Source organism: Lotus japonicus, chromosome 6, assembly GCF_012489685.1.
Source record: "Lotus japonicus ecotype B-129 chromosome 6, LjGifu_v1.2".
NCBI lineage: Eukaryota > Viridiplantae > Streptophyta > Magnoliopsida > Fabales > Fabaceae > Lotus > Lotus japonicus.
Genome location: NC_080046.1, coordinates 15873686 through 15894239, shown reverse-complemented (window position 1 = coordinate 15894239; position 20554 = coordinate 15873686). Strand labels below are relative to the sequence as shown.

General features: G+C 36.7%; 2 protein-coding genes across 4 annotated transcripts; both read left to right on the top strand.

Annotated features, from left to right (window-relative positions):
- The first annotated feature begins 8154 nt into the window (after nt 1-8154).
- On the top strand, nt 8155-13061 carry LOC130724037 (alpha-soluble NSF attachment protein 2-like). The gene is made up of 9 exons (XM_057575197.1): nt 8155-8493; nt 8714-8763; nt 8849-8921; nt 9878-9957; nt 10188-10339; nt 11077-11236; nt 11324-11371; nt 11565-11645; nt 12706-13061. The coding sequence occupies exons 1-9, from the start codon at nt 8349-8351 to the stop codon at nt 12784-12786; spliced, it is 870 nt and encodes a 289-aa protein (XP_057431180.1). The 5' UTR covers nt 8155-8348; the 3' UTR covers nt 12787-13061.
- Nucleotides 13062-16014: 2953 nt separating this feature from the next.
- LOC130724382 (uncharacterized) lies at nt 16015-18558 on the top strand. 3 transcript variants are annotated; one of them, XM_057575597.1, is made up of 2 exons: nt 16015-16285; nt 16801-18558. In XM_057575597.1, the coding sequence occupies exons 1-2, from the start codon at nt 16267-16269 to the stop codon at nt 18420-18422; spliced, it is 1641 nt and encodes a 546-aa protein (XP_057431580.1). In that variant the 5' UTR covers nt 16015-16266; the 3' UTR covers nt 18423-18558. The 3 variants fall into 3 exon arrangements, with proteins under 3 accessions (XP_057431580.1, XP_057431582.1, XP_057431581.1); XM_057575599.1 differs by having other exon boundaries at nt 16787-18558; XM_057575598.1 differs by having other exon boundaries at nt 16016-16285; nt 16715-18558.
- The last annotated feature ends 1996 nt before the right edge of the window (nt 18559-20554 follow it).

Below are 20554 nucleotides of genomic sequence, written 5' to 3'. Positions count from 1 at the left end.
CTCTGATTCATCAAATGTCACCATCAGACTCTTCTTCGTCTTGAAGTGCTTCTTTGGCTTCTTGTCTTTCTTCAACTTTGGACCATCACTTTTGTAGTGCCCAGATTCTTTGCACTCAAAACATGTGACTTCCTTGATTGAAGACTTCTTCTGGCCTGAGGACTCATACTTTCCTTTTGCCTTTCCAGAGCCTTTGAACTTGCTCTGCCTGTGCTTCCAGATGCGGTTGAGTCTCTTGGAGATCAGAGTCAGCTCATCTTCATCAGAATCTTCTGATGCTTCTTCAGATTCTTCTTCTTCAGCTTGAAGAGCCTTTGACTTCTCAACCTTAGCCTTTTCAGATTTGGATTTCAAGGCTATGGACTTTTTCCTCAGATCTTGCATCTCTGAGCGTTTCAGCTCATGGCATTTCAAAATGCTGATGAGTTCTTCTAAACTCATATTCTCAACGTCTCTCGTGAGCTCTATTGAAGTCACCAAAGGCATCCAACTTTCAGGAAGACACCTGATGACCCTTATGACATGATCTTTTGTTGTGTAGCTCTTGTTGAGAGGTCGTATGCCAGCTACAAGCAATTGAAATCTGGAGAACATTTCTTCAATGGACTCATTTGGCTCCATGATGAAGGATTCATACTTTTGGATCAAAGACAATGCCTTTGATTCTTTGACTTTCTTGTTTCCTTCATGAGACATCTTCAGAGAATCAAAAATGCCTTTAGCAAACTCACGATCTGTAATCTTCTGGTACTCCTCATAGGAAATAGCACTTAGAAGAATTGCTCTTGCTTTGTGATGTTGTGAGTACAGCTTCTTTTGATCTGCAGTCATCTCTGACCTTGGGATCTTCTTGCCATCTGCATCAACTAGACGCTCATAGCCATCCACAATAATATCCCAGAGATCTGCATCGAAATCCAGAAAGAAACTTTCCAGTCTATCTTTCCAATATTCGAACCTTTGACCATCGAACATAGGAGGCTTTGCGTTGTAACCATCTCTTTGAGTTTCACTGGTGGTGGCAGCCATTGTTTTTCACACCGGCCCGGATCACTGAACACTGTTAGGTGTGGTAATCAGAACTTGCGCTCTGATACCAATTGAAGGTATGAAAAACGGTAGAAAGGGGGGGGTTTGAATAACGTTTTCAGTACAAAACTTCCACCTTAAAGATTTTGGCAAATCTTTCGAGAACTTAAGTGCTAAAGATAAGAGATAGAAAAGCACACAAGGATTTTATCCTGGTTCACTTGATAAATCACTCAAGCTACTCCAGTCCACCCGTTAAGGTGATTTCTTCCTTCTTAGAATGAAGGCAATCCACTAATCAGGTAAGAGTTACAACTGCACTTGAAACCTACAAGTGACTAACAATTACACTGACTTAGCTCACACTAAGATTCACTCTCTTAGTCTTCTCTAGGATCCGATCAACCTTGATCTCCTAAAGGAACTAAACAAACTGTTTATCAAGGAATTGTTTACAAGAGATTTGCTTCTAAAAAGCTAATAGTAAACACAATGAATTTCAGATGAAAGAAAGCTTAGAATATTTTGAATATGTCTTGCGCGTGTGTATTACTTCTTCTCTAGCCGCTTCTTTCAATCTTCAGCCTCTATATATACTCCAAGGATTAGGGTTGAGCGTTGCATGGGAAATGCTACCGTTGGAGGGCAGTTCTGGAAAATCCAGCTTCTGCTGTGGCTGAGAACGTTAGGTAGGTCGTCAGGAAGGTACACTTGCTTTTGTACTTGGATAGCGACTTGACCTTTTAACCTAGGAGACTTCTGATCAGGGGAATACTTCATATTGGAACTTGTGAAGCCGGTTGATCAGAGTCAGAGGGAAAGCACAGATCCTCTGACCATTGTATTTTCTGATTCTGAGCTCAGAGGGAAGAACATGGCCTTCAGAGTTTCTTGCTTCTGGACTTCAGAGTATCCACTATTCAGCTTCTGGATCTTCAGAGTCTTCTACACCATCAGAACATCTGAACCTTCAGTGTTTCTTGGTTATCAGAACTTCTGGATCTTCAGAGCTTCTAGCGACTGAGTCCACATCAGAGTTTGTATAGCTTCAGAACTTCTGAAGCTTTTCCACTGTTCATGCTGAACATGGTGAATGCGAAAGCGTTGCTTGGGTTACCCTTTATACACAGTGCTTCTGATTTGTGTGAGATTGAGTTGAGGTCAGAGCCTGTAAATAGCACACTCAGAAAAACACGTTAGAGTACCACAATTGTTCATATCAAAAGGTTAACTTGTAATCATCAAAACATAGAGTTGTACTACTAGATCGAAACTTGATCTTACAAAGATCTGTCTCCCCTTCTTCTTGTTCTCTTACCTGAAGGAATGTATCAGGAAGTCAAGGACTACTGCCTCCATCAAGTCTGCCATCAAGTACATTCCATTTGGGAGATTGCTATCAGATCTCTTCATTGAGAGCAACTTCGTACAAGATCTGATCAATGCTGGCTGCACTGAAGATTTGTCTACAATAGTCAGTGATGTCTTCACTGCCAATTCCCTGAAGAAGATGAGCTTGGTCAAGACGAAAATAGCCCCTGCTCATGAAGATACGTCTGCTGAAATCAGACAAAGAAGGGTGCCTCTGAATGATTTCCCTTTGTGGACACAAGCAGACAACCCAGAGGCTATTCTATGCTACATTGATGATCTGAAGAACCAAGGGTTTGAGATTGATGTTGATGAATTCTTCAGAAGATTGCCCCCAGCTCAAGAGTTTGACTCTCCTCCCAAGAGGAAAGTTCAGAGGAAGATGGTCTTAGAAGAATCCTCTAAGGAATCTGATGTCCCTCTGAAGAGGAAGAAGAAGGCTGACCAGCCTAAGAGGAAACATGATGAAACCACCAAGCCAGATGATGGTGATGATGGTGATAATGAGGATGGTCTTTCTCCTCCCAAGAAGAAGAAGAAACAAGTCAGAATCGTGGTGAAGCCTACACGTGTGGAACCTGCTGCTGCACTCATCAGGACGGAGACTTCTGCCAGAGTGACTTGCTCTTCCGTGCGTACAAGTAAGTCTACTATCATTGAATCTGATGATGATTTAAATTCTATTGATGCACTTCCCATTTCTACCCTCCTCAAACGCACCTCCACCCAACTCACTACAATCCCAGAGTCTCAACCTGCTGTCCAAGCCACATCCCCACCAAATTCCCCAAGGTCTTCCTTTTTCCAACCTTCCCAACAAGAAGCCCCTCTGTGGAATATGCTTCAAACCCCACGTCCAGATGAACCAACCTCACCCATCACAATCCGACAAGAACCTATTATTCTTGAACCCTCTGGACCTGAACTCACAATTTCTGTCCAACCAGAACCTGAACCCAGAACGTCTGATCACTCTGTCCCCAGAGCATCAGAACGCCTGGTTGCCAGAACCACTGATACAGATTCTTCCACTGCCTACACTCCTGTATCATTCCCAACCAACGTTGCTGACTCCTCACCTTCCAATAACTCCGAGTCACTTCGTAAATTCATGGAGGTCAGAAAAGAAAAAGTGTCTGCCATCCCCGAGTATTATCTTACGGTCCCAAGCCCTAGGAGATATCCTGGACCTAGACCTGAACGTCTAGTTGACCCAGATGAACCTATCTTGGCTGACCCTTTACATGAGGCAGATCCTTTGGCTCAACAAGCTCAACCTGACCCTGTCCATCAAGAGCCAGTTCAACCAGAACCAGAACACTCTGTGTCTAACTACTCTTCGGTTAGATCACCTCATCCTCTAGTTGAAACCTCTGAACCTCGCCTTGGAGCCTCTGAACCACATGTCCAAACCTTTAACATTGGCTCTCCTCAAGGTGTTTCTGAGGCAAACAGTAGCAATCACCCAACCTCTCCTGAAACCAACCTCTCCATAGTTCCCTACACTTACCTCAGACCAACCTCTCTCTTTGAGTGCATCAATGTTTTTAATCATGAAGCTTCATTGATGCTACGCAATGTGCAAGGTCACACTGACCTGAGTGAGAATGCTGAATCTGTTGCTGAAGAGTGGAATAGTCTGAGTACTTGGCTAGTAGCCCAGGTTCCTATTATGATGAGGCATCTGACTGCAGAAAGGGATCAGAGGATCGAGGCTGCTAAGCAGAGGTTTGCACGAAGAGTGGCTCTTCATGAACAGCAGCAAAGACATAAGCTACTTGAAGCTGTTCATGAGGCCAGAAGAAAGCAAGAGCAAGTAGAGGAAGCTGCACGTCAAGCAGCAGCTCAAGCTGAACAAGCTAGATTAGAAGCAGAGAGACTTGAAGCTGAAGCTGAAGCCCTTAGATGCCAAGCACTTGCACCAGTGGTCTTTACTCCTGCTGCTTCTGCTTCCATTCCAGCTCATCAATCTGCTCAGAATGTTCCTTCTAGCTCCACACAGTCAAGCTCATCCAGACTCGATCTCATGGAACAACGTCTTGATACACATGAGTCTCTGCTGATGGACATGAAGCAAATTCTTAAGGAACTTCTGCGTCGCTCTGACAAACCATAGTCTTAGGATCTCTTCGTTTTCTCTCTTAAATTTTGTTTATTTTAACTTCTTTTTATTTTTTTTAAGTTACTTTAGTTATTATGCTTTGTTAGTTTGTGATTATCTTTGCACATACATATATATATATTTGTCACATTGTGTTTGCAAAATTTTGTTTTCTTTATTCATAATCATTATGTGTTTACATCATACATTTTTTTCTTCCTAAAATCTAGAATGGAGGATCCCTCCTCATTCTTCTGTACTCTTGGCGCTGCTCTGATCTCTCTTTCTCCAGACGATCCAGTGCATACTGGATGTTGTTGAGATCGACGTTTAGCTCATCCCTTTCCAGAATCTCTTCTGTTATCTTGAGCTTCCCTTCTATGGTTTCCTTTTCTTCCAGCAGCCTCAGCTCGAGCTGGCTGAGTTCTTGAACTTCCTCCACGAAGGCAAGGAATTCCTTCAAGTCATTCTTCAGCTCTGGACAAAGATCCCCCTCAAGCAGTGTCCTCGTCAGCTCTGGAATGGTTTTTGTACCCTCTGGATGCCTTATGTTAAGGAACAAGTCCTCCTCGAAGGCCTTCCTTCTGAGCTCTTCCAGTGCTACCATGTATGATGCCATATTTTTCCTTTTATGGAATTGATCGAGTTGTGAAGCTTACCCTCCTCTAACTCGCTTTATATAAGCTTCATTCGCTTCTTGGAAGTTATTGCTCCTACAGTTTCTCGAGGTTAAGTCCTTGGTAACTGAAGTTCTCTTTACTCCTGTGGCCGGTGGTAAACGTTCTTCTCCTGCATTAACTTCATTCTTTACTTCGCGTAACTCTCATTCTTACCGTGTTAATTTCTCCATCTTTTCACTTAGACCTTCTCTGGGGGAGTACCTTGTACTTCAAGCTGAGTTTTTCACACCCCATACTTTTTGCTTATGACAAAAAGGGGGGAGTACACCTAGTTTTTGATGTGTAGTGTGATTTATTTTGGAGAATTTAAGAGTTCCACTTTTATGACCATAGATGTGTCACTGGGCAAATACAAGGAATACATTTTCACTTCTTCTGAAGTGATTATATTTGACTCTAATTATATTTGACTCTGATATATATTTGACTCTGATACCACTTAACGTTGACTCTGAATACTTATGCGCTCTGATTATTCTATTTCATCTATGTCATGCGCCTTCACTCTGAACTCTTACATTATTTAGCTCAGAATCAAAGACATTTCTAACGTTTTCATTAAGTCTTAGATTCAGGGGGAGCTGTACTCAGAATCAAGCTGTGACTTGGATTCAGAATGAGTAAAATAAACTATTCACATCAGGATAAGTCTTATTCTATATCTCTAAACTCTGAGTGAATTCAGTTTATTGTTTAAGAATTGTTCATCAAAATACTTAGTTTTGTCATCATCAAAAAGGGGGAGATTGTAAGATCAAGTTTTGATCGAGTAGTACAACTCTATGTTTTGATGATTACAAGTTAACATTTGAGTATGAACAATTATGGTACTCTAACGTGTTTTTCTGAGTGTGCTATTTACAGGCTCTTACCTCAATTCAATCTCACACAAATCAGAAGCACTGTGCATAAAGAGTGACCCAAGCAACGCTTTCGCAACATCTATGTTCACTCTGAACAGTAGAAATGCTTCAGAAGATCTGAAGTTATACAAGCTCTGATATGGACTCAGTCACTAGAAGTTCTGAAGATCCAGAAGTTCTGACAACCAAGAAACTCTAAAGGTTCAGATGTTCTGATGGTGTAGAAGACTCTGAAGATCCAGAAGCTGAAAAGTGGAAACTCTGATGTCCAGAAGCAAGAAACTCTGAAGACCATGTACTTCCCTCTGAGGTCAGAATCAGAAGATACAACGGTCAGAGGATCTGTTCTTTCCCTCTGACTCTGATCAACCGGCTTCATAAGTTCCAACATGAAGCATTTCCCTGATCAGAAGTCTCCTAGGTTTAAAGGTCAAGTCACTATCCAAGTACAAAAGCATATGTACTATCCTGACGACCTACCTAACGTTCTCAGCCACAGCAGAAGCTGGAATTTCCAGAACTGCCCTCCAACGGTAGCATTTGCATGCAGCGTTCAAACCCTAATCCTTGGAGTATAAATAGAGGCTGAAGTTTGAAAGATGCGGTTGGAAGAATTACACACGCGCAAGCTATATTCAAAAACCTTTTAAGCATTCTTTCATCTGAATTCATTGTGTTTACTATTAGCTTTTCAGAAGCAAATCTCTTGTAAACATTCTTTCTTAAACAGTTTGTTTAGTTACCTTTAGGAGATCAAGGTTGATCGGATCCTAGAGAAGACTAAGAGAGTGAATCTTAGTGTGAGCTAAGTCAGTGTAATTGTTAGTCACTTGTAGGTTTCAAGTGCAGTTGTAACACTTTACCTGATTAGTGGATTGCCTTCATTCTAAGAAGGAAGAAATCACCTTAACGGGTGGACTGGATTAGCTTGAGGGATTTATCAAGTGAACCAGGATAAAAATCCTTGGGTGCTTTTCTATCTCTTATCTTTAGCACTTAGTTCTCGAAAAGATTTGTTAAAATCTTTAAGGTGAAAGTTTTATCTTGAAAACGTTATTCAAACCCCCCTTTCTACCGTTTTTCATACCTTCAAAGTCAAATATAATTAGAGTCAAATATTGATACCCAGTGTTTTAAAAAGAAAAAAAACGTAACATATCTAGCAAGATTAACATTAGGTAACATATTGTTCTAAATATTACTCTCTTTTTTCTTATAAAAGTCTTAAACCTTTATATATTGTGGTAAATTATTATATAATTAAACATATTATTTTATTTGTCAATAGATTTAATTTTTTTCCATTTGTTGCATTCTATTTTCATTTTCTTGTTTTTCATTCTATTTTTCATTTGTTTTGATAGTGTTCTTTTATTCAGTATATTTCATAAAAAAATTGGCATATTATATGTTTAAATGTAGATAAATGGTGAGAATATATCTTAATTCGAGTAAATAGATATGATGAAATCTAAGCAAGGATAATTATTTTCTTAGCTATTTAAGTAGTTTAAGGATAATATTTTATTTTGAAGTAACAGTAATATTGGAATAAAAAGTTATAACTCATTCCGCTTCTTCCATCATCCAAATAATGGAGTGGTAACTTTGTTCCGTTCCATCATGAAATACCCAAACGATGGGATGAGACTTTTATTCCATTCCATTTCGCTCCATTTCATTCCATTATACTCCGCTCCGTTCCGCTCCATTATGTTCCATCAATCCAAACATAAGAGATTTCGTATAGGCTTCTGGTCCGGGTTCTTTAAATATCAACAAACATGTTTTCTGCTTTATTTTCTATTTTCTTTAAAAATGAAAATAGAAAATGGTCACACCAAACAATATATTTTCCGTACTCATCCCACATTGTGTATGGTCTCTCATCAATTGTTTAATGCTTATTTGATCACACTTTTTTATGGTCAAATATTTAATAACTCTTGTTTTCACACAATACTTAATATTGCAAGAGCCCAAGCCCCAAGCCCAAAGCCCAAACTCATAAGCAGGCAGGTACCAATGAGTTCAGTTAAAAACCAGAACTAGCCCAACAACAAGCCAGGAAACAATTTCCCAAAAAAAAGAAAAAAGAATTGACAATTCTGTTTCAAACCCCCCTCTCTCTCTATATCCCTTTGCTACCTTTTTCTCCTTCTTCCATTAGAAGTTTTGGGGTTTAGACTAGTCTGTGTCAACACAACAACAGAGTGAATTGAACCATTCCTTTTTCAATCGTGTTCATCCACCATCTCATTCTGCTCGCAACACAGTGAGTTGAATCGTTCCGATCGGAGTGAAATGGCCGATCAGTTATCGAAGGCGGAGGAATTCGAGAAGAAAGCTGAGAAGAAGCTCAATGGTTGGGGCTTGTTTGGTTCCAAATATGAAGACGCTTCTGATCTCTTCGATAAAGCTGCCAATTCCTTCAAGCTCGCCAAATCATGTATTTTCCATTTTCCCCCTTTTTGCAATTGAATTTATTGTTGTTGTTGTTGTGTCCAGTTTCCGATTCGAAATGCTTCATTTTTAGTGAAATAAATTGTTAGGATGATTTTTAATTGATTAATTAGTTGCGAGAAGTTCGAAAAATGGAATTTAGTGAAATGGGTTGGAATTGTTTTTGTTGTTGATGTTGTTTGTGATTTGATCTTGTTGTATTTTAGGGGACAAAGCGGGATCGACATACCTAAGGCTGGCAAGTTGTCATTTGAAGGTAAAGGGCGCGATTTTGAGTTTTGCGAGTGTGGTTTTATCTTGCTTTATGAGCATGGAATGACATTGTGGTGTTATGTTTGTAGTTGGAAAGTAAACATGAAGCTGCACAGGCTTATGTTGATGCTGCACATTGCTATAAAAAGACTAACATAAAAGGTATGCATGTAGCGGTTATATGCTCTAGAACTTTGTTTTCTTGTTGGTAATGTAGTTACTTTATTTTGAACTTACTACTGTGTTGATTGTTGAACTCCTATGCAAAGCAACTTCTGTGTTGCATTAACATAAGGTTTGAAGTAAATATTAGTACTTATAGTCTCCACACTCATTTGGGTTTCTATTCATCTAAGCAAATGTTTCTTATTTTGCATACAGGATTGGTCCTTGTAGGTTAACTTATTAAGTGATTACTTTATGATGGATCAAATTCTTAGAGATATATGAAACTATAGGGATCTATAACCAAGAAAATTAAGTTGTAGCGACCAAAACTGAAATGAGTGTAAAGTATATACTGTTGAGACCAAAATCTACCTTAAATGTAAATTCATTAATGTTATTGGCATCGATCATCTGCTGTGCACTCCAAGTGAAAATGACAGTTGCTGTGAATTCATTATCCTTTCATTCTCTTTTTTGGATATTATTTCTCACTTATAATTTCTGCTTTAAATGCTGCTCTAGCCTTCATGCAGCTAGGCTAATTTCTTTTAGCGTTAATATTTCTGTGATGATTTTAATTCAAATCAGGGAAAGCCATTGCCTCCCTTTTGCATGATCAAATGATATAAGAAATCCTTATGTTATTTCATTATTTGAGCTTTCCCTATGTTTAAATAAGCTGTAAGCAGGGATTCATACTTTTGTCTAGATTTGTTTTACTCAATAATCAAGATATAGAAATTAATTTGCGCAAGTTTAAGTTGTTGACAATTGAGTTCCATCTGATTCTTTTCTTTAATGGCTGTCTCAGTGTCATATTTTGATTTGTTACTTGCTGACTATTATATTAGTATATTCAATTTCTTGATTATGTAGCTTAGCTGGAAATGCCTGGAAAGAAATATAAAGCATTTCTGATGTCATGTTCTTTCTTCTCTCTATGAATACAGAGGCTGTATCTTGCTTAGACCATGCTGTAAATATTTTCTGTGATATTGGTAGACTCTCTATGGCTGCTAGATATTTGAAGGTATATCACTGTATCTTTAACGTTATGTTTCAGCATAATTTATATTAATGATGGCTTGGATGGCATATTTGGTTATCTTTAGTATCCCTTCTATTGGATATCATGTTTTCGTTACCCTTTATTGCAGTTTCTGGCTTTTGATTGTTGTTTAATTAACTATATTGAAGTATAAAACGGTACTGGAATCTCTGTGAACATGTCATAACTGGGTTTCACTTTTACACACACAGGAAATTGCTGAGTTACATGAGTCTGAACAAAACATTGAGCAGGCGGTTGTTTACTTTGAAAAAGCAGCTGATTTTTTTCAAAATGAAGAAGTGACAACTTCTGCGAATCAGTGCAAGCAAAAAGTTGCCCAATTTGCTGCTCAGCTAGAGCAGTAAGATTTTCTACTTTCTGCATATTTATCTCTCTAATTATCCTGATAGCTTGCATGGTTCCATGCCACTCTACCTCCCAGATTAACATTTGCTCAGGTTACAGTAGATTGTTTGACTTCAAGAATCTTTATCTTAACAGAAGTCTAGTATATTTTTTTCTGCAATCCATATTATGTTGACTTGTATGCATGGTCTTAACAAAAGTTTGTCCATTGATGCATTTAGTTTGTAATATGCTAGGGTAATACCTGTGCAATGCAGGAAATAATTAAAATTTAGGGTCTGAAATAACAGTGATACTCATTTGTAACAGTGATACTTATTTGTAGTAATGTACACTATATTTGGTAAAGAATGCCTGTAATATTGCAAATATAAGAGATAGATTATAAAATGCTGTGGACTTTTGTTTTGTGTACTGCAATATGCCATATATAATCAAAGACGGCCACTCAAACTATAGGATAACTAATTATAAGAACGAAAAAATATGCTTGAATATAAATGATTTAGAGTGCAGTAAAAAGTATAACGAAAACAGCTTATATATGTTTCAAGAGGTACATACAAAGCTTAAGAAAGGAATAAATATTCAGCTGTTACATATTTGGTTGGACATTTGTGTATGATGTGCTCTAGTTGGGGCAGTAGCTACAAAAGAAATCCAGTCCATATTTTCCTTTTGCTTTATGTTAAACTGAATATTAATCGTTTCACTTTTATGATAACTCTTCAGATATCAGAAGTCTATTGAGATTTATGAAGAGATAGCTCGCCAATCTCTTAGCAATAATTTGCTGAAGTACGGAGTGAAAGGCCATCTCCTTAATGCTGGCATTTGCCAACTCTGTAAAGGCGATGTTGTTGCCATATCCAATGCATTAGAGAGATATCAGGTCTATAAGACTTTTCAACAATTCACATATTGAGATTGATCATCTCACTAGTTGCTCAAGTCTTTGGATATATCTTTTTTTTTGCAGGAATTAGATCCGACATTTTCGGGAACACGTGAATATAGATTATTGGCGGTAGGTCAATATTTTGAATTTTCATTTTGAATTTTTAAAGACCAAATTAATTGGATCATTATATTTGGACTTTTCAATTGCTCCTGCACTACCATAATGTTTTATTAAAGTGTGGTATTGATTATATCATTGTGAGTATTTTATTGTCTGGTTACTTATATTTTCCGGATGAAATACATTTTTTTCTGAGTAGGATATTGCTGCTGCACTTGATGAAGAAGATGTTGTGAAGTTTACTGATGTTGTCAAGGATTTTGATAGCATGACCCCTCTGGTAAGCTCCAAAAAATTTAATTTGGAATCAACATTTCCTATGTAGTTCGAATTTAACAATACAATTCTAATGTAGCTTTCATCCACATTTTATAACAGAATAAGCATAACTTTTCATCATTGAAATCTTCGTTTTGTGGCCAGTTAAATAGAAACGTTTTCATTAACTTGTGGATGTTTGGAAATTTCCCCTGAAATTAAAGTTCTATTTGATTACCTAGATTGAAATTTTTATGTTCTGTTGCTTTTCAGTAAGAATTATTTATCTGAATTTCAAGCAGTCTTGTTTGAATGCTAAAATAATGTCACAAAAAATGGTTTGATTTGACGCATGTCAGCATGGTTATGCTTAGAAACATTTGGTGTTTTGGTCATTTTGGAACATTTCAACTTTAACAATTAAAAGAGATGGATTGCCGCAGATTGCTTCTTTAGTAGGTCTGAGTTTGGTCAGATATTCATCTGGTGCTTGCCTGTTGGATGTTGGTTCTTTTCTATGTTAAAAGAAAACCATGAAAATATTATTTCTGTATCTTATCTTCTATGTTATCCTTCCAGTGCTTTGTAAGTATTCTTGAGCGTTTATGCTCCCTGGAGACGATGTTGTGTTTTCTTTTTCCCTCATGTACCTTGCTCAATTCCTGTAACGATTACTATCTATCTTTTGGTTTAAAGAAGTTGCATATAGGTTAAAAAATAACCATTGCGTCTGAAATACTGGCTCTTGTGCCCTTGTTTTCTGTATACAAGGCATACTTATTAACTGGTCTGAATTAGTTTAGAATTGTTGTGACTTAAAAGTCTGACCTTGGGGCTTGGGGTAAATCTTCAGTACTCCCATAGTTCTGAAGACTGAGTTTTTAAGAATTTAAATTTAAAATTTTAAAAACCATGGATAACTAACCATACATGGCCACATGGGTATGTATCATAATGTGTGGAAGTAGTACCGAAGACTCCATCCTCTAGAATTACTGAAAATATTTCCTTTACTTTGTGATATTTTCCCCTCTTCGTATTCCATGAGTAGCTTTATCCACATTGCCCCTTTGCTTGTGCAGGATTCTTGGAAGACCACACTTCTTTTGAGGGTGAAGGAAAAGCTGAAAGCCAAAGAGCTTGAGGAGGATGATCTTACTTAAATTGCACCTTAGTATTCTGTTGATTGGGCTTGATGTTTGATGATTTGCTCTGTATTATGATTGTCTGTGTTTGTTGTTCTATCTTACACACCTACTTTCAGATTGTGTACTTGCTATGGTTTCAACTGAATTGATCTGACTGAATTCAAGAAACGAATTTGACCGGGGTTGGTTGAGTCTGATCTCTCCAAATATGGATCAAAATTGCTGTAACTTCTTTTGGTCGTTTATGCGACCTGTTAGTAGTATATTAACCTCCTTCAAAGTTGCTTTAATTCGATGCCACAAGAACTCAAAATTGGAAAAAAAGCATCACGAAATTTTATTTTTGATAGGCACATCGCGATTAATTAACATATATGATGATTGAATGCGTTACTAAATGCAAATAGATTTCTAACTCTACTTTAGCGGCTTTTACAACGGCTTTTTACAATGGTTCGTTTTATAATATTGACTAGTACATTTGTAAAAAAATATAGGCTTAAATACTCTGGAGATCCCTGAAATTATTCCTTTGTACGAAAATAAGTCCTTGGAAATTTTTTTTCCGATTTCGGATCCCTGAATTTTTTTTTAATCAGAATATCCCTACTCGTGTTACCAGCTTAGGTGGCTCAATTTTTGCTGAGTCATTGATTCCATGTGGCTTTTAGATTTTTTTATAAATACACATGGATTAAAAAAATAAAATTAAACATTTAAATTTAAAATTACACCCTTAATCTAATTAACCTAAATCCCTAATTAGATTTAAAATCTAAAATTGAACTTTTAAATTTAAAATTAAACCCTTAGATTTAGGGTTAATTAGGTTAATAAGATTTTAATTTTAAATTTAAATGTTTAATTTTATTTTTTTTTAATCAATGTGTATTTAAAAAAATATAAAAGCCACGTGGAATATTTGAATCAGCGAAAATTAAGGCACATAAGCTGGAAACACGAGTAGGGACCTATTCTGATTAAAAAAATTTACAGGGATTCAGAATCGGAAATTTTTTTTCTAGGGACTTATTTTCGTACGGGAAACAATTTCAGGGACCTCCAGAGTATTTATATATATATATATATATATTGACTAGTACATTAGAATAATAATATTATAATAGTGGCTAGTACATAATGAAAAAATAGAATAATAAAATTAGAGTAAATACACTTACCACCCTCAAGGATTGTGAAAATAACATTTCATTCACTTATAAACACTTCACCTTGATTTAAAAAAAAAAAAAAAAAGATATACACTTAACCATCAATATTGCTCTAGTGCATAATTGAGAAATTAGAATTAAAATATTATGGTATTGATCTAGAATAAGTTTACTAATGTTCGCCTGACTGACTATATATGGCCGTATGATTATTGCTTAGACATCTTAGATGTGTTTTTTAGGAGAATATCATAAAACCTAGACAAGTGGTCTTTTGACATCAAATCATGTTTTTCCTTCACATAAGATTTCACGACTAACATGTCAATGTTGCTAGAAGATGCATTAGCTGCTTTTGCTCGGTAGGCAGATTGATGGTTGTGCATGCTCATATTCTGAATAATTGATTGGTGTGCTTGGGTTAGACGATGATGTACGACCCATCAAAAAAATGTTTTTGTCTACTTGAATATTTGACATTGAAAGATTATCCTTCCACTTTAACTCATCTCTCAACAACCGTCATGCATGCTCAAATTTGAAATCTTGAGTATAAAATGAACACGATCAGCCATAATATTTTTCTTGAAGTGTCTCCTTTCCGGAGTGTTGGTGACATGGCAACGCTTATTCTAGAGGCTAAAAAAGACTATTTTTATAGAATGTAACCTATGTCAAGCAGTGTGAGTGATTTCGATTAACATTATAAAATAGAAAATTGAACATTACTCTACCGATCTCTAACTTCCCTCTAACCCTAACTGAATTGTATTGATTATGATTTCTAATCCTCTTAATTCCAATTGAGAGGGCCTTGTAAATTTTATCAAGGTTAAAAAATATAGGTTAGAGAGAGTGGAACATGTTAAATTGGCAGATCAATGCTCAATTTTCTGACATCATTAAGTGAAAAAATAATTACAACTTATATTGAAATATAAGAAACAAATAGATAAAAAATCTAGTTTAATTATGAAAGAAATAAGAAAGCACTAAAATAACTAGATATAATTATTTTTATTTACAACGGAAAGATAAATTATCCGCTCTAGAGATTGATCCATGAATCTTCCCCTTCCAAACTCATATGTCTCTCAACTCTTACCACTTGAGCTATTATTCGGGACGATATAATCTTAATTAAACGTACATCAATTTTCAAGATATATCTCTAAACTCTCTAAAGTCTAAACGTAATTAAACATCCAAGACGGACATTTGTAGAGTTTTGGAGACCATGAGCTAGAGGATTCCAATTGAGAAGTTATTTACATGTAGTGGTAATGCTAATATTTTTACACAACCCAACACTCTATGCCTCTTTGGGGCAAAGCTTAGTGCTATTGTAACCTATGTCGGCCAAAGCAAGAGTGTGTATCTAGGGAGTACCGTTATCATTTTCTTTTGTTTTTTTTTTGTTTTTTTGCTTTTTTTTTGTTTTATTTCTTGACCTTGCATCATGGGTTTCCTTTCCGACTTCTTTTTGAAAAGGAAGGATTCAAACAGAAAATGCGAAAATGCATCACCAGGGCAGCAACTTTTTACTTTTTTTTGACATTAATTGATTAATATCTTATCTTCTGGTCCCTTTTTCAATCATGATAAAACGAATAGTTTTTGTGGCATTCTTTTTCTTGCTTCTACTTTTTTTCTTCTTCTTCTTTGTTCATTATAAGAGAGAATTTATTTTCTGTAAAAAAAAAACCACTTATCCCAAAAGCTCAAGCTGTTGGGTAAGGATCACATCGATAGTTTTATATTATATTTTAATACGTCATCTTACGGAAGAGTTCTTTGGGTTTGAAATGTGAATGAATGCACATACTCATCTATCATGTGCTTAAATTCTACTTTTTAATTAGAAAGTAAGAGGAGTAAGGATCGAACTTTAGACTGTTAAGTCATAGAGGATATGATACCATGTCAAACAAACACTTATATCAAAAGCTTAAGCTGTTGAGACATCAATGGTACAAATAATGCAAATGGTTAATGACCATTATTAGCTTGCTATTATTTGTCTGTATTATTTTCCACAGCCAAAATGAAAGTTCCATATTTTCATTCTTTTCTTCCTTTTTCCTTTTTCTGGCAGGTGAAAACCGGTGACCAGCAGTAATATTTGAACGTTAAAGAAGAAAACCTTTAATCCATTTCTCATTTGTTGGTCACTGTGTTGTTAACGTTACCTGTTACACCTACCACTAGTACGAAAGAACCATTCTTGTTTTGCCAACTCTTTGCATGTGTGTGATGCTTTAGCCTTTAGGTTCAATTTTGTATCTGTGTGTGAGGGAATCACTTGCATTCAAGCACTTTCGTCATGATTGTTCAGCTAACAGGTATGTCTAGCTCACTTTACACTATCTTCTGCATCTTTACCTTTTTTCTCTAGCTTTTTGGCCTTAGAAATTTGATTGTTAGTATTCTGGGAAAAAAAAATTCTTGTGGGAACAATTTGCTTTTCAGGATCATATGGTTTGTTTGCTATGCATATTTTTGGGTGTTGGTCTGATGTTTGTCACTGTTCTGTGAGATGAATTTCTTGTATTAATAGATTTAGATTTGGGGTTTTCATTTCCAACTTTGGCTACTAAGATTCTAGTTCTGAAGTTGTTTATTTTTATTTTATAATATTCTTCATTTACCATGAGATATTTCTAGTAATTAATTTCCAGTCTTGGATTTTTATTTGATTGGATTAATTGTCCTCTTTGCTTATGGATTCACTGGATGAATTTTCTTATGGATTAGAAATTTTGCCTTGGCAGCAATTGTTCTATGCACATACCATTGATGATTCTGTTCTGATTTTGATGTGAAAGCTTGGTGTCTTATATCAGAATTATGGTTTCAGTTGATAATGGTATTGGGATTGGGAATCTCAAAGATGAAATTGAAGAATCTAATGGGACTCCAGTGAATGATTTTGCTTCATTAAATCTTTCAACTTCTAGGGAAACATTTCAGAGTTGCAGTGAAAATCCTCATAGAAGCTCCTTGAGTTCTCTTCTTGACAAAATGAAGTTTGTTAAATTTTGTTCTGCATCTGCCAAATTCAAACAGCCTGTGAAAGACCAGATATCACAATCTGCGTCTTCTCCTCTTTCAGATAGCCTAAAATCGCGTTTCAGTAGCGTGTTTTCCCGGAAACTTGACTGGGGTTCAATCAAGAAAATGAGCTTGGAATGGATCAGAAACCCGATGAACATGGCGCTTTTTGTGTGGATCATCTGTGTTGCTGTATCGGGTGCAATTCTGTTCCTTGTCATGACAGGAATGTTGAATGCGGTTCTACCGAGTAAGTCTCAGAGGAATGCATGGTTTGAAGTGAATAACCAAATACTCAATGCACTGTTTACACTTATGTGTTTGTACCAACACCCAAAGAGGTTTCACCATCTTGTTCTTCTGTTCAGGTGGAGACCAAATGACATCTCTAGACTAAGAAATGTGTATAGCAAGAATGGAACTCATAAGCCTCATGAATGGGCACATATGATGGTAGTGGTCATTCTCCTTCACTTGAACTGTTTTTCTCAATATGCACTTTGTGGTCTAAACTTGGGGTATAAAAGGGCTGAGAGACCTGCCATTGGAGTTGGAATTTGTGTATCTTTCGCAATCGGCGCGCCTGCGATTGCCGGCTTGTACGCCATTCTTAGCCCGCTCGGGAAGGACTACGATTGTGAGATGGATGAAGAAGCACAGGTGAAAAAATATTCATTTGCATCCAAAGATCAACAAAGAGTTATTGAAAAAAAACCAAATTGGAGTGGTGGAGTACTTGACATTTGGAATGATATTTCCTTATCATATCTCTCACTTTTCTGCACTTTCTGTGTCTTCGGGTGGAATATGGAGAGGCTTGGCTTTGGAAACATGTATGTTCACATTGCTACTTTCATGCTGCTGTGTATGGCTCCTTTCTGGATTTTTGTATTGGCTTCGGTTAATATTGATGACGACAATGTTAGACAGGCAATAGTAGCTGTTGGAATTGTCCTTTGTTTTTTCGGTTTATTATATGGCGGGTTTTGGAGGATTCGAATGAGAAAGAGGTTCAATTTACCTGTCTATGACTTCTGTTTTGGCAAACCTTCAGTTTCTGATTGCACACTTTGGCTATGCTGTTGCTGGTGCTCTCTTGCTCAAGAAGCAAGGACTGGGAATAACTATAATCTAGTGGAAGAAAATTTCTGCAGGAAAGAAATTGATAGTGAACAACCTTCAATTTCACCTTTGGCAAGGGAAGATGTAGTAGTATCAACTAACTCTTGCACAAATTCTCCTCTGGGTAACAACTCTTTCCCTTCTGTGATAAAGGCATCTAGTCCTCAAAGTTCAAGCAATGTCTCAAAGGGATGCTATAGTCCAGTTAGGCTTCTATGTACTTTAGGAGAAGAGCATCTTGAAAGAGGTAAGGATGGAATGATGAACCCGCCGACTCCACCATTTATACATAGAGAAGCTCCTTAGTCCCACAAAGGAATGGAGGAATGGTTTTTTTTTTCTTCTTGCAACTTATGTAGCTATGTAATATGACATTATTTGAGATGAGCCCTTTGTACTTATAGTGAATTGATCAGCTAAATCATAGTTTTTTCTATTTTAAGTCTCTCGTACTCATCAATATCAACCATTTATTTTAGGTGCAGATTTAAGTTATTGGTTATAGATCAAATTATCTATTTAATTAAGTAAATGTCAAAGTGAGTATTTAGGATCATCATTGTGATGGTAACAACTGCGATTGCAGACATTACAACTGTTCTTTTTCAGATTTATTATCAGCAGCATATTCTCAACATGCACAGCTTCAGATCCTTTAATCTATTTTGGTACAATTTTCATAGATCTAACTCCAGTCTCATAAATTTAGGCCGATTGGAGTTGGCAGATTATTGAAGGTTACTCCAGTCTCATAAATTTCTTCTCTTTTCCATAGAAGCCTAGAGACAAGAACTCCATTGGGGAAGTTTTCACACATACTTATTCTTAGAAATGAATTTTTCAAATCTACTAACTTATGCAAGGTGCAATTGCACTGTTCATGGGCATGTTTCATGTTTCTGGGCCAATCAGTTTTTGGGCTTTGTTGGATATCCACTATACATTTGAGCTAGCCATAGGTTAAAAGAAAAGTTCAGAAAACCTGCCCCCCTCCGCGTCATCACTCTAGCTGACCTCACCGTTTTCCGCCAGCGTCGCAGCAAACGCTCATCACAATAGCGAAGATCTACTGTCGTATCCACAACCCGTCCTCCCGTGCCTATTCCATGGGCCAAAGCTTCTATTCTCACAGCTGTATCGTCCTTCCCGCATCTCCCTTTCATAGATTCTCGCTTAAAGATGGTGCTATAACCTACGAAGTTTCAGTAACCGTCGTTCTTCTCTATCGCTTTTCCATGATTTCCTCCTTAAAGCTGCACGGTTAACGCTTTTTAGGTACTTCAAGCTATCAAAACCAGCTGGTCGCATGCCCAAATTAATGCTTATAAATTCATCACTTGCCTTCTGATCTTCCCCTCATCCATCCTACTCCCCAATACAGTTTTCCCTTTCTGAAGTGTGCATATTTTGAACACGCTTTGTAAATTAATGTTGATAGTGTTTTGATTTGAACTAGTTTTGTAAAAATACAAATGCATATTAGTTTGATTCTTAAGTTATTGATTATTTTTCTTCTAAATGGGTGATGATAAGTTGGTGACATTGTACATCAATGAAAGTTTTGATTTAGCTTCATTTAAGTTGGCAGAGGATTGGAAGGCAAATTCAAGAGTTCACCAAGAACAGGTTTGTCCTCATTACCTCTGGTTTTGGTTCGTTTAATTATGCTTAAATGTCATTTTGGATAGGTTTGATAATATGGTTTATGTGTTAGTTGAACAGTGAGTAGATTATGAGAATTTTTTTATACAACCAAGATGAAGTTCTACATCTGCTCCTTTTGTTGTGTATTTGAATTTCTTAACATGAAGTATTGATTCAGCACAAATAGTACGTGATATCTTTTGCAGTTAGTGAGGCTGTGATTTTGAAGACGTTGTCTTATCAAGAGGCATGGGAAATGGGAAGTTGGACTGTGGAAAGCCTCTACGCCCCTTGTGCTCACAAAAATTAAGGAGATTAACTTTGAAACTTCCTGTTGTGCAGCCTTATTTTGGTGCAAATGTTTTACATCCTCACACAATCATTCCTGTGATGCAATATGGCATACCGATCTTAATAAGGAATATCTTCAACCTCGCTGCTCCTGGAACAAAGATCCGCCATCCTTCTGTTAATGATAATGAAGATATGATGAACCTGAAAAATTTTGTCAAAGGATTTGCAACTATTGATAACTTGGCTCTCATCAATGTTGAGGGGTGAGTCATAGATTGAAGTCACTTTAGACGAAGAATAGTTCACATTCTTGCTGCTTGATGGTTTCTATTTAATTTAAGATATTCTCTAACCTACTTGGTTTGGTTTGGTTTGGTTTGGTTTGATAGTATATCTCATTTGAAATCTGAAATTTTAGTTTGTCATGTTAGTTATTAAAAGAGATTGCTCGTGATAACGAAATTTTGGACAAATAAAAGAGATTGCACATGCATATTTTT